Source organism: Chlorocebus sabaeus, chromosome 25 (genome assembly GCF_047675955.1).
Source record: "Chlorocebus sabaeus isolate Y175 chromosome 25, mChlSab1.0.hap1, whole genome shotgun sequence".
In the NCBI taxonomy this organism is placed as follows: Eukaryota; Metazoa; Chordata; class Mammalia; order Primates; family Cercopithecidae; genus Chlorocebus; species Chlorocebus sabaeus.
In genome coordinates, this window is record NC_132928.1 from 28453891 (window position 1) to 28467645 (window position 13755).

Below are 13755 nucleotides of genomic sequence, written 5' to 3' on the forward strand. Positions count from 1 at the left end.
CCTCCTTGCCTCTCTTCTGCAAACAGGTTTACTCCGTGGGTTCTCCCTCTTCTCCATCCTCTGCTCCTCTGCACCTTCCCCTCTCGTAGCCCCCTGCCCCTGTGGCCCTCCTCTTTTCTCAAACACTGGAGGTTACTGGGAAGAGAATGGGATTTTTCTGTCAAGCCCATCTACATAATATGCCTCCCCATCCGCCCCCAAACAACTGCCTCGCTTCCTCCCTTGCTTTCTCTAGCTCTTTCCACACTTGCTGCCTAATGGGTCAGAAAGTCAAGAAAGCCATGGACCTGGGGTACCCTCTAGAAATGGCTGTGGCAGGGTGGGTGTGTCTGGGAGGGGCGAGGTGTGACAGGTGTGAGCACGAGCACACCAGCATGCACACATGGCTCTGGAAATTCAGCGTTCATCTCTCCATCCCTCGTTCCCAGTCCTGCTCGGTGAGTTCTCAACCTTACCCCGCATCAACCCTTACCCTCCCGTGCCATTTCTCTGGGTGAGCCTCTGTGGACTGGCCAGAATCTGGGAAAGTCATGGCTCCCTGGGAGGAGGCAAGGGCGTGGACAGGCACTGAGAGTGGAGCGGTGTGAAGACCCCCTAGGCCTTAAAGCTGAGTAGCCCTCAGCCAGGGACCAGACTTTTACCATTCCAAGGAGTCTATGTGAAAGCGACTTGTTCCTGAGGAAAGGGAGCCAGTTGTCAAGGCAGGAACCTGGTCCTCACTGTATCCTGCAGGGGCTCAGGGAAGGAGCAGCGTAGGCGAGTGTCCAACAGCCTGCCCACCTGCCTGGCATCAGAGTCACAGTCCAAACTGACCCTCAGCGCCCTCTTCCCCTTAGCCCTGTAAGTCCCATGGCCCTGTGGCCCAAGGGCTCTCCTTAACCCTGGCTCCAGGCCCTTCGAGACGATCATCTTGCTTACCATCTTTGCCAACTGTGTGGCCTTGGCCGTGTACCTGCCCATGCCAGAAGATGACAACAACTCTCTGAACCTCGGCCTGGTAAGATTGGCGCTTCCATCCCCCTTCCTGCCGGCCTGCAGCCCCGGGCTTGGGGAGGCCCCCTTGGTGGACTCTGTTCTGGGGGATGGTGCTGGTGGTTTAACTCCCTGCATCCCCACCCACCTGCAGGGCTGGCTGAGTGGTTCAACAGGTTTCCAGGGTCAATGTGCTTATTCTAGATTCTGTGGCATTGTCAGCCAGCACTGAGCACGCAGTCATTGGTCCCGGGCACTGTGCTAATACCTGATGAGAGTAAACTCATTTAATCTTCACAACCACCTCATAAAGTGGTTCCATTTGATAGATGTGGAAACTGAGGCTTCGTAAGGTCAGCCAGTGAACCACAGAGGTTGGATGCTAATCTCCCTTCCCTAGATGTAATTCATAAGAAACTTGTGTCCACTGAGTTTGCCTTCATGGGAGAGTTTTATCCAGGAATCTGAAGCAAGAACATGTTTTAGAGTTCTACAATACCACTTTCTCTTCACCCCTTCATCAGTAACACATACCTGGAACCATAAAATGCCGGGGCTGGAAGGGATATTCAAAAATTAGGCTGTCCTACCTCCTCCCCACCTCATTCTGTTTTATGGATGAGGAAATTGAGGCCTTGATAGGTTCAGGGACTTACTTACCCAATAGTTAATTTATAATAAAAATGGTTAGCATTTAGTAAGTACTTATTAAATGCCAGGATTTGTGCTAAATATTTTACATTATTGTATTATTTAATCCCCATAACTACTCCTGTGGGGTAAGTAACATTATTAGACCCATTTAAAAGACAAGGAGGCTGATATTCAGAGAGTTTAGGTACATTGCCCAGGGTCACCCCACATCTAAGTCTTGTGGTAGGGCCTCCAGCTTGGTCTCTCTGACTTTAGAACCTGTATTTTTTTTTTTTTTTTTTTTTTTTTTTTTTGAGACAGAGTCTCACTCTGTTGCCCAGGCTGTGCAATCTTGGTTCACTGCAACCTCCACCTCCCAGGTTCAAGTGATTCTCCTGCCTCAGCCTCCCAAGTAGCTGGGATTACAGGCACCTGCCACCATGCCCAGATGATTTTTGTATTTTTAGTAGAGATTGGGTTTTGCCTTGTTGGCCAGGTTGGCCTCGAACTCCTGACCTCAGGTGATCCGCCCGCCGCGGCCTCCCAAAGTGCTGTGATTATAGGCGTGAGTCACCACGCCTGGCCAGAACCTGCTCTTGTACAGGCTGTGTTGCCAAGGTGGTGGGTGACAGCAGAAAGACTTCTAGGGGAAGTCCTCTTAGAAACAGTGGCCTCAGGCTCCCTAGGGGACAGGACAATGGAACCACCTTTTTCAACGGGGCTTTTTTTTTTCCTGCACTGAAACTGCAGGGCCTGGGAAGGAGGAGGTACATTAGCATGTGTCCAGGGCCTGACACATCTCTGCCTTTCCCTTATGCTGGTTTCCATGGGAATCTATCTTGAGCTGATGGGAAGCTGGGATTCTAAATGTGTGCTTGCTATGAGGAGAAAACACTCTGAGCTCCCGAGTGTGGAAGGAGAGTGGGATTAAATGTTGGCAGGGCAATGCCACCTTTGCTGGCAAGGAAGGCATTTCGTAAAGTCTGGGCATTCTACACCATAGGCTTAGTCTCCATGTTTCTGAATGCAGGGAGAGCTCTGGGTCTACCCCACCCTTCAAGATTTCATATTTTTGGGCCTCAGTTCCTTACGACATTGACTACTTTTGCAAAAAACTCTGCCCCACCTTGGAGGATATTAAATTACACTGTTGCTGGATGCAGTGACTCACACCTGTAATCCCAGCACTTTGGGAGGCTGAGATATGAAGATCGCTTGCATCCAGGAGTTCGAGACCAGCCTGGGCAACATAGAGAGACTCCTGTCTCTACAAAAATTAAATTAGCCGGGCCTGGTGGTGCATACCTGTAGTCCCATCTACTTGGGAGGCTGAAGTGGGAAGATTGCTTGAGCCCGGGAGGTCAAGGCTGCAGTGAGCCAGGATCATGCCACTGCACTCTAGCCCGAGCGACAGAGTGAGACCCTGTCTCAAAAAAAAAAAAAAAAAAAAAAAAAATTACATCTTAGAGGTTGTATCATCTTCCATCTTGAAACAAAATGGCTGCCTTAACTGTTTCATGTAGTCCTGTGTGTGTTTTTCTTTAGTTTGTGGGCTGGAGTTGCAAAACCTTGGGTTAGGCCTAGAGTTCATAGAGACAGGATTATGAGTTCCCTGGAAGTTGGAAACCTAATAAAAAATGTTTCCATAGCGGAAAATGCCACTTGGCATGTCAGAGCTCTATAGGAAATGAATATTCAGGGAGGACTCCTAATCCGACCACTTAACTGTGAAGCCCTGAGAAAGTCGGTGATACCCAAAGTCGCTCAGCCAGCTTCGAGCTCAGGGCTCCTCACTGTTCATGTCCACAAAACCCAACAAGAGGGAGATGAGAGGAGTCAGAGTAGAAAGGGGCAGCAGGTACTCTCTCTCTTACCCTATTGGCTGCTTTGTAGGTATCTGAGAAGGGTTGGGGTCTTTCCAGTCATTTAGAATAACCCATAGCTTTCAAGAAAGGAGGCCTAAGGATTAACTATTCATGAACTTTCTCATTCATTTAACGAATGTTTCTTTAGTGCCTATCATATCCCTGGCACATACTGGGGATATCACTGTGAACCAAATAGGCACAGTTCCCATCTTCACAGAGCTTCATTACCTGGATTAAACAAGTAAATATGATAAAACAAATTAAACAAGTAGTTAAAATGAAATGGGAAAGGTTCAAGGTTTGGGAACATTTTGGTAGCATATTGGCAGAGAACCTAAGCTAGTCTTGAGATCAGGAAGGCCTCCCAAAGGATGGGATGTTTAACCTGAGACCTAAAGGCTGAGGACAGGGACAGCTCCCACGTGTACAACCTATGCAGTCCCAGAGGACCCCCACTCAGAAGGGCCCCACATTTGGGGCTGAATGCTCTGTGGTCAACGTATTGAAATTTTAATTAATTTTATCTTTGAATTTATGATTTGTAAGTGAAGTCCATTGGGACAATGGCACATGCACCTCAAGCTTGGAGCCTTGGCTCACACGAGGTCCTGACTTCTGCCATCTCCCTGCCTCTAAGGAGGGGCTCTCAGCTTGATGTTTTGCCCTCTGGAGTCCTGGGCCACTTGGCAGAGGCCCTAGTGGGAGAACGGGAAGGGCCGTGTCTCAGGGAAGGACATGGCTCTGGTTGTCTCTACCCTGCGCTGAGAGTGATGCAGTCCATTCAGTAAACGACCCTATGAGGTTGAGCCTCCAAGACCCTCCCCCATTCTAGGTACTTATTGTCTCCAAGGAAGCAGAGATTGCAACACCCTTGGGTGCCGGATGTCCACTATGGGTTGAGGTGGCGGGTCTGAGTGAAGGGGAGATGCCTAGCTCCACACCTCCACCTCTGGCCAAGGCACAGGATGTTGGGCTGTGGGATAGTGAGGGTGGAGGGAGAAGACTAGGAGGAGGTGCTTGTGACAGTCTGCACTTGCCCCACACAACACCGAACAGCAATCAAAAGACACCACGGTAGGTTGAGAAAGGGGCTGGAAAAAAAAGGAAAAGCTTTATATTTAGTACCTTCATCAGCACTTATTTCCTACTGTTTGAACATGGGGGCCCACATTTTCACTTATACTGGGCCCCCATTATGTAGTCTGACTGTGAAGGAGCGCATTGTAGAAGGCCAAGAGGGAAAGGGGACTCTGGGCAGAGGAAGCCACATGGGCAAAGGGCTGCAGGCAAGAGACGGAGAGGTCAAGTGGGGATTTAGAAAAATCAGGCCCCACGTGGAGCATGGATTGGGGTGACATGGGGTGCGAGGGAAAGCAGGGAAGGGGGCAGGGAGCCCAGGGAAGTCATCCAAGCAGGCAACAGGGGAGGCTGGGCCAAGGCACTGGTGATGGTAAAGATGGCTGTGAGGTGGCCTTAAGAAAGACCTGCCAGATGGAATCCATGGTGAGGACTGGATGTGGGGATGGAAGTGTAGGGGAGGGGGAGGATGACTCTTGGGGTTCAGAAGGGAACAGAGCAGATGGCAGTATCACTTACCAAGACTGCAGGTGGGGGTGGGGAAGAGGAAGGTGGTGAGTTCAACTTCAGATGTGTGGAGATACAGGTGCCTGTGTCCACTGACAGGCAATTGGATTTGTAGGTCTAAGCATTTTATGACAGAGGTTTCCTCACTTTGGCACATGCCAGACTGGCTGGGTGGGTCAGGGGCAGGGATGGTTGTGGGCGAGAAAGGCTCCCCTCAGTTGCCTTGTGTGTGAGCAGGGTTGGGGGTATGACTGCTGTCTGTGGGAATGGGCTCCCTTGGCAGTGTCCCTCCATATCCCTTCTGCCAGCGTTGGCTGAGGGTAATAGACTTGGGGCCTGGGTTTCCTGGGGCTAGGGGTGCCCCTCTGACTCTGGCTGCTCTGTGTCAGTGGGAAAGCCCAGGATCCTCCCTGAACAGAAGAGGAAACTGAGGTCCAGAGAGAGCAAGGAGTCCTGGGAATGAATATGCAGCAGGTCAGAGGGTGGCAAGAGGGGCATCCAGGATGCTGAGGTCCTGGCCAAGCATGGGATGTTACAGTGGCACCGGGCTCTGAAATCAGCCCATTATGGCATGGTGGTTATAAAAATGGGTTCTGGAGCTAGAACCTGCTTTTGAGCCCAGGCCCACTCACGTACTAGCTGTGTGATCTTCGACAAGTTATGTAACCTTTCTGTTCCCTCAGTTTCCTCCTTTATAAAATGGGGATGACATTGTATACTTAAGAGAAGTAACTGGATGAGTGAAGACCTTCTCAGTTTTAGTGCTTTATCTATCAACAGAAGGAACTTTGATCATGCAGGTCCCACAGAGCAGGCTCACCAGCCAAAATGCCTGTAGTCACAGAGACCCCCAGGTTGTTCTAGATTCAAAGGGTCTAACTCCCAACAGTTATGACAAAAGATTATTTCAGGTAAAGAACTCCTCCAGCAAATCAACAGCAGCAGCAGCAACAATGACATTCAATATTTGTCGATTACTTGCATATTGTCAGTCACTGTTCTAATGCCTTATATGTGTTATCACACTGAATGCCATGAGGCAGGTACTTTTATTTTTCTCATTTATACAGAGTAAACTGCAGCGCAGAGAGGTTAGATCACTGCGCATGCCCAGGTGGCTTTACGGGCAGGCCTACATCCTTTATTGGGCAGGGTTACCACTCCAGCCTAGGCCAGGCTGAGGGGACCAATGTGGAAAAGCAAAAACAATCATCAGACTTACTAATTGTTGGGCAGACATGAGAGACTGATTGCTTTTGCTACATTATCTCATTTCACCCTCAAAGCAGTCCTACGTCAAAGTATGATGTTCAAAAAGTGAAAACACAACTGTAAGTAAAATATCAAAGGAACACATACCAAAGATTAGTTCAACTCAAAAGAGAACAGGCAGGCGTGTGAAGCTGGGTTAAAGGGAGTTGGAGGAGCAGAAGTTATGATACTGGAGAAAGAATGATGGAATAGGATTGCTAGGTTAGATACCAAGCTGGTTAATGTCCTACAGGGCAATAGAGCTCTAACCATTGGGATTATCTTCCCATCAGGCAGAATTCATTTGCATCTCTAGAGGACAGAAGAGTGAGGGCTAAACAAAGTTACATTCCCTCCTAGTCAGTGGTTTTCAAGGGATTGGGGAGGGGAAGTAGTTCTGCCCCAGAGGATATTTGGTAACAACTGGAATTGTGAAGGGGAGGGGCAGGGGCAGAAATGTGTCCTACTAGCTTCTAGTGGGGTAGAGGCAGGGGCCCTGCAATGCACAGGACAGGCCCTCCTCCCACCAGCAAAGAAGTATCCAGACCAAAATATCATTAGGGCTGAGGTTGAGAAACCCTGACCTGGATAATTAAATAATCCTTGGCCAGGCCTATTATAAAATGCTCCAACATGATATTATGGCATCCTTTCTTTGCTTTATTTCCAAGTTCCGGATAATTTAGATTTTGCTTAAGTAGATGGTGCCTGCTGTCCTTGAGGGCAGGGCAGGGCAGGGCAGGGCCCGACAGACTCGGCAAGATGGCTGCCCCTTTGGCCCCTCCTGGACTGTAGGGCAGCTGCCCACCCCTCAGGCATCAGCCGGCTCCACCAGGCCCCTGTCGCATTCCTGGGGTTCAAGTTGCCGCAGTGTCCTCCACGAGGCTGGAGCCTAAGCCTCTGGCAGCCAGGGCATTTGTCTTTTTATAGGGTCTGGAATGCGCTTGCCAACTCTTGTGGCCAGCAGCCCATTCCACTCGCCATCTGGGGAGGCTGGGGCCTCAGAAGGACCGCAGCTCTGGCCTCACCCCTCAGAGATCCAGCACCTGCAGAGCACAGGGTTGTTTGAGCCTGGGCCACTGTACAGAGAAGTGACGGTGCTCAAAAAGGGTCTGTGGAAATGAATGAAAGCCTGGATTTTAGACCCACCTGGGAGCCTGCCCTCCCACCACTGTAAGAACTTAGGTCCCCTTTCAGGGCACTTAGCTTCCCCCTCCCTGCCCATCCCAATCCATGCCCCTTCACACCAGGCACAGGGCCTGCAGACATTGTAAGAGCTGAACAACAGAAGCCTTGGAGGAAAGCCTTTGCCCAAGCTGTGCTAGCTGCCCAGGAGTCGCAAGAAAGGACAGGCTCTCAAGTCAAACCAACCTGCCTCCAATCTAGACTTTGGTTCGCAGCTTCCTAAACTCTCTGAACCTCCGTTACCTCATCTGTGAACAGAGGACCACAATATCTTTCTTTCTTTTCTTTTTTTTTTTTTTTTTTTGTAGACCAAGTCTCACTCTGTCGCCCGGGCTGGAGTGCAGTGGTGTGACCTCAGCTCACTGCAACCTCCACTTCCAGGGTTCAAGCAATTCTCCTGCCTCAGCCTCCTGAGTAGCTGGAATTATAGGCACACACCACCACACCCAGCTAATTTTTTTTTTTGTTTTTAGTAGAGACCGGGTTTCACCATGTTGGTCAGGTTGGTCCACAATATCTTTCTTTTCAGGACTGTTACACTCATGAGTGCAACAACCTCGTGTTTGACCTTGCACACAGGAGGTGCTCAATAAATGTTCGTTTCCTTCCCTCTCTGACCTCCCAGCACTAACAGCGCACAGCTGAAGTCATGCTGAACCCAAGCCTTGGGGGGCAAAAGACAGACCTGGGGTGGACTGAGGGCAGGATCTAACAAATGTACCCAGATGTCCCAGGCATGCTCTTTCTCTCTCTTCCCCGTGCCTGGCATGGTGGTTGAGACCACAGAGTATGGAATCAAACTGTAAATATCATGGCTCTGCCTCTTGGTAGCTATGTGATCCTGGAGAAATTAATCCCTCTGTGCTTTGGCCTCCTCATCTGTAAAATGGGGATAAGAGTACCTACCTTAGTCAGCTGTCGTCAGAAGCTAGGGAGGATGATGATGGACTGCCCCGCACAGACCAGGATGCGTGTTGGGTGTGGGTATGACTGCGTGTCCACTCTCAGCGGGAGCTAGGCAACACGGAGGAGTTTGTGGTCCTGTTGCTTGCTGATGGAAATGTGTTGGGCCCTCCTTTTCAACTGGTTCCTCCGTTGGGCCCAAGGGTTGGGAGTGGGAGATAGTATCCCAGGCTGGCGAGGGCCTGCCCCTTACCTTGGGCACCTCGTTTTCGGCCTGTACCCTTCCCTGCCTTTGCCCTCCTAGTGGTTGTATGTGGGAAGCCCATCTCAGTTCCTGTTATCTATTCGCCTTGACCCAAGGAGGAGCGTCTGGCCTCTGCTGTGACACTGGGATCCGAGGCCTTTCCCTGCTCAGTCTGGAGCCTGCTCCACACTACACCAGGCACTGGACTCCAGGACCGCCTCCTCCCACTTTCTTTTCTTCAGGTCATGCCGCCCTGTGCTGTATCCAGCACCATAGAAACCTCAGTGTTCGTCCTCTGCTGGACTCAGAGGCACAAAGAAGCCTTGGGGTGTGGGAAAGACTGTTCTTATCTAGAGTTTACTCCAAGGCCAGGGGGCTACCGTCTTCTTCACACACACCCTTGAAAGAGGAAGCCTCTTTGGGGCAGAGAGGTGAGGGCTTCATCTCAACATAGGCTGGTGGAGGAGGGAGATGCTTTTTCTTTTCTTCTTCTTCTTTTTGGACTTGTTAGGAGTTAATGTTGCAAAGAGTAGTTTACATCTTCACTTTCTGAAGACACTTGAATTGAGAACCAATGTAGCTGTCATGGCAAGGGCCATCGGGGCTGGCCACCTCACATCCACCATCTTCCCATGGGACTCCAAGACCTGAGACACAAAGCAGCAGCCAGCCCAGATCCCCCTGTTCATCCTGCACACTCCCAAGGTTGCTCCATGCCAGCACAACCTTTGGGCGTCAGACATCAGAAGGTCTGTGTGCCTCAGCCCTGAAAGGTGCGGGTCTCTCTCACCCTCTTCTGCACCTGGGAGCAGATGCATTACCAGTAGACGAGGGCCACCTAGCCCTGCTCCAGCTGGGACCCCTGCGGCTCAGGTAGAGGTGCCGAGCCCCTGTGTCAAAGTTGCTAAATGTTTTACTTTTGTTCCATCCTAGCTCTTTTTTCCCCCTTTCCTGATGATTGATTTTACAAAAGATAGAGCTCAGAAGGCCCTGAAGCGAGGAGGAGGGGCAGGGAAGATGACTAGTAGATGGAGGGTGAGGGCTGTTTTTTGCCAAAAGCCTAAGTAGAGTGATCTGGGTTATCTGACACCCTCCTGGATGGAACCCCAGAGTACCTCCTGTGTAGAACGTCCCTGGATTTTCCCCAGCCCCCAGCCTGTCCCTCTTCTGCCATGGCAGAGAAGACAAGAATTTTTAAGAACTTATTATAGCCTGTTTCTCACTGGAGAGGAAAACTTATCTGGCTTTGTGGAGAAATTTCCATCTGATACTCATAGTACATGATCTTTACTATATGCTAGGATATCACATTTAAAAGGACATAAAAGAAGAAATGTAAAACGCTTGAATGAGCTTGTATTACAACATTTATACTATTGAGAGTATCCGCTTTCCAGGCTAAAGAGAGTCATTCATTCTTCTATTCTTGCTTTAGCCCTTTGTAACCTGTGATAATGATTTTTTTTTTTTTTTTTTTTCCTGGAGATGGAGTCTCGCACAGTTGCCGGGCTGGAGTGAAATAACGTGATCTCGGCTCACTGCAACCTCCGCCTCCTGGGTTCAAGCAATTCTCCTGCCTCAGCCTCCCAAGTAGCTGGGGTTACAGGCACCTGCCACCAAGCCAGGCTAATTTTTTGTACTTTTAGTAGAGACAGAGTTTCATTATGTCAGCCAAGCTGGTCTTGAACTCCTGGCCTCGTGATCCACCTACCTCGGCCTCCCAAAGTGTTGGGATTACACTTGTGAACCACCTCACCCAGCCCTACTTTTCTTTTTAAGACAAAAATGTATACAAATAAAAACTTGAAAAGGCAAAAAAAAAAAAAAAAAAAAAAGTACTTACCTTATAAGGTTTCGGTGAGTATTAAATGTATGCATGTGGCCAGAATAGGGCCTGGCGCATACGCGGGTGCTTACTAATGCTTAGCTATTATTATCCTCATTACCCAAGACAGCACTGGTCTCCCTTCTTCTCCCAGCCCCCTTCACCCTGAACGTACGGAGCCCTCCTGGGACCTTCGGCCCCATTGTCCCTCTGTCTAGTCAGCCCTGGTGTGTCTGGCCTGCCCAGACCTGAGGGAGCCTGGTTGCCTGGTGAGGGAAGTGCTATACAGGGAAGTGAAGAGGGAACTGGAAGAGGGAAATGAGACCCCTGAGATGGAGGTAGGATGGCAAGGGAGACCCATTCCAGTTACATCTATTTAGGTGAGCGTTCATTGGACTAAACATAGCCACTTCCCTCACTCTTCAACGGGTCATCTGCCAAACCTGGAGAATGAGGTGGTTGTGGAGACATCAGGGCCCTGGACATCCAGTGTGCGGCGCAGCCATAGAGACCAGCACATCAGGCCAGCCTACCAGAAACTCTGTTACTTCAGTCACGGCAGGCAGGGCCTCCTCGCCTTTGGCAGGCACCTCATTCCCCTCTAAGTCTCACTTCCCTCCTCTGTGAAACAGGAAAAACAGCACAGCCAGACCAAACCTCTGTCCACAACTGAGGTGTGCAAGAAAGGACTTATTTTTTCCTGTGAACCAACTTTCCATGGATCCTGAGTGCATATCCCTCTAGGATGGAGAGGGATCACTGCAGCTATTCTGGTGCCTTCAGTTACCTGCCTATCTGGGGAATGTGCCCAGGCCCTGGGTCTCAGGCAGTGGGCAGGTGACAGGGTCATAGGTCCTCTGCACCCTTCTTAAGGCAGGAATTGAGGCTGAGTCCTCTTTCCTGGGGGCCCCAGTGCCTCCTCCCAGATCCTGCTACACCTTCAAACTGTGAGCTCTACCCCTGAGACCTCCCAATGTTGCAGTGATTCTCAGGCTTTGGAAGACAAAAGCCTGGGCGCTGCCACAAACCAGTCCTGAGGCAAGGGGGCCCAGCCCTGCTGTCAGCTTAAGGGAACAAGAAAATGGGGGAATCTGGGAGGAAAGCAATCATGAATATTGTAAAACTGTCTTCTGATAGCACCTGCCAAGGCTGTGTGGAGAGCTTCCTGTAAGGTCCCTAAGAGGGAGCGGACATTTGAGGATGTCTGTCCTCCACCCCAGCCTGTGCTCCCTGCAAGCACCCTGGGCTTCCTCCTCTTCAGTCAAATCTACCTTGTCTCCTTGTAGCACACATGCCTTAAAGAGTTAACAACAAATATGAGTCCAGTGCCTCCCTGCTCCAGTGAGATTTGTGCCTGAGCAGATCACTCTGTCCTGACCCTAAGGAAGGAGACTTTCAGGCCCAGGGGACAGGCAGTCATGTGGTGGCAGTGCACCTTCCCAGGGATCCCTTCAACTGCAGACACTTTGCTGCCTCTGCCAGCCCCTCCCCAGGCCAGCCGAGTAAGGTCCTTTCAGCGGGCTCTGTAGATCCCAGAACCCTCCAGCGGGACACATGGGGAGCCCGGGAGCCTGGAGTCCTGACCAGGCCACTGTGCCAGGGGTAGGATTGCAGGGGAAGAAGGTGTGGTAGCTGCTGCCTCTGTGGTCCCAGATAGGGACACTGGCACTGGGCAGATCCCTTTGGAGGAAAGCCCAACCAGTTCTCATCATCTTCCCACAAAGCCCCATGCAGGCCGGGGGAGGAGAAGCATTCAGGACTGGCTGACCCTTGGAGATAGCAGACTCAGCCTGAAAATAGAGGCAGTGGGAGGGTGAGGGGATGTGTGGTCCCAGCCCTGCTGTTTTCAGCCCAAGACTCTGGGAGTGCCTGGCTCCAGTGCCCCTGGGAGCAGGTGCAAGGCCTGTGCATCAGGGGTCACACACCAGGACAACCTCCAGCTAAGTGTGGCCCCAGGGAGCACCAGTTAGAGGCTTATCTATGGAAGGATGAGAATTCCCTTGAAGGAGACATTTAGTAATAAAGGCCCTTGTTGGGGGCTGAGGTAAGGGAGCTCTCACGTCACAAAGTCAGGCGGGCTCACTGTCCTCCCCTGAGCTCAGAGATCAGGGGGTCAGGGACAACCACTGCTCTCCTGCTCTGGGATCAGGACACTGAGGTCCAGTGTCTCTTCTTAGGAATACAGATCCCAAGGCTGCACCTGGTTTGAAGGTGAGCAGAGATTGTGACTTTCCATTGTTTATTTATTCAACAAACATAGCTTGAGGACCTACTGTGTCCTGGGCAGGATGATGCATTCTGGGGCAGGGTTTCTCAGATGATCTGCAGGGAAAGACCACAGTTGGTCATTTTTAATTTCTACTCCATCATGGCCTGATACATGGTCCTACTGTGTGGGACCCCTCCACAGTGTGTGCCAGCTGGGATTCGCCATGTGACTTTGACAAATCCAGAATGGTCTATAGTCCACCCACATGTGTGGAAGTGGCTGCAGATTGCCATAGAATTTTCCAAATGCTTACTCAATGCCTACACTGACCTCGTCTCAGAGTGATAGTGACGGTGTGCAGCTGCACCTGCCCACAGCCTGCACCTCTCGCAGCAGTGCCCCAGGACACTGGTTCATTCATTCCATCACAGCACTTTCAGGCACTGTTCCAGATGTAGTTGACACAGCAGTGAACAGAGCTAAGTCCCTGCTCTCAGTGATGTTATATTCAGGTCAGGAGAGATGGGTCAAATAAATTAACAAATATATAGCGAGTCAAGTTTTGACAACAGCTAAAAAGAAAAATGAATCAGGCTAAGAAGATAGACGGTCAGGGGGTGAGAGCCAGGGAAGGTCTCAGTGACAAAGTGACCTTCAAGTTGGGACCTGCAAGGAAGAAGCAAGTGAGTCATGCAGATATCTGGGGAAGAGTATTCCAGACAGAGAGAACAGCAAGGGCAGAAGCCCTGAGCCTGAAATACTTTCATCTCTGCCGGGGGACCATACGCCCCTGGCGGAAGGGCATCAGAATCACCAGTTGGTGGGGCCTTCTCAACCATAAAACCTCCCCTCACCCACCACCAGCAGCAACTCCAAGAAGCCTTCTTTGGAGAGTGACCCTGGCCCCCAAGCCCAAATGCTATTACTGATGGCGGAATGTCACCTCTCTCCTGTTCTTGGGACACAGAAGCCATGGAAAATCCCCACAGTTAGGAACACATGTGAGGATGACGTGGCCTCAAGGAAGCTGCAGTCTGTCAGAAGGCAGCAAAGAGCAGCACAGGATTATAAGGGACAGTGA

At 50.7% G+C, this 13755-nt stretch overlaps 1 protein-coding gene across 1 annotated transcript in view; it reads left to right on the forward strand.

Annotated features, from left to right (window-relative positions):
* The window catches only part of CACNA1S (calcium voltage-gated channel subunit alpha1 S), a 73734-nt gene that overhangs the window by 1251 nt on the left and 58728 nt on the right, over positions 1–13755 (forward strand). The window contains exon 2 of the mRNA XM_007988996.3: positions 892–997. Coding sequence (XP_007987187.3) covers positions 892–997 — 106 coding nt within the window. The remainder of the gene's footprint in view (positions 1–891; positions 998–13755) is intronic.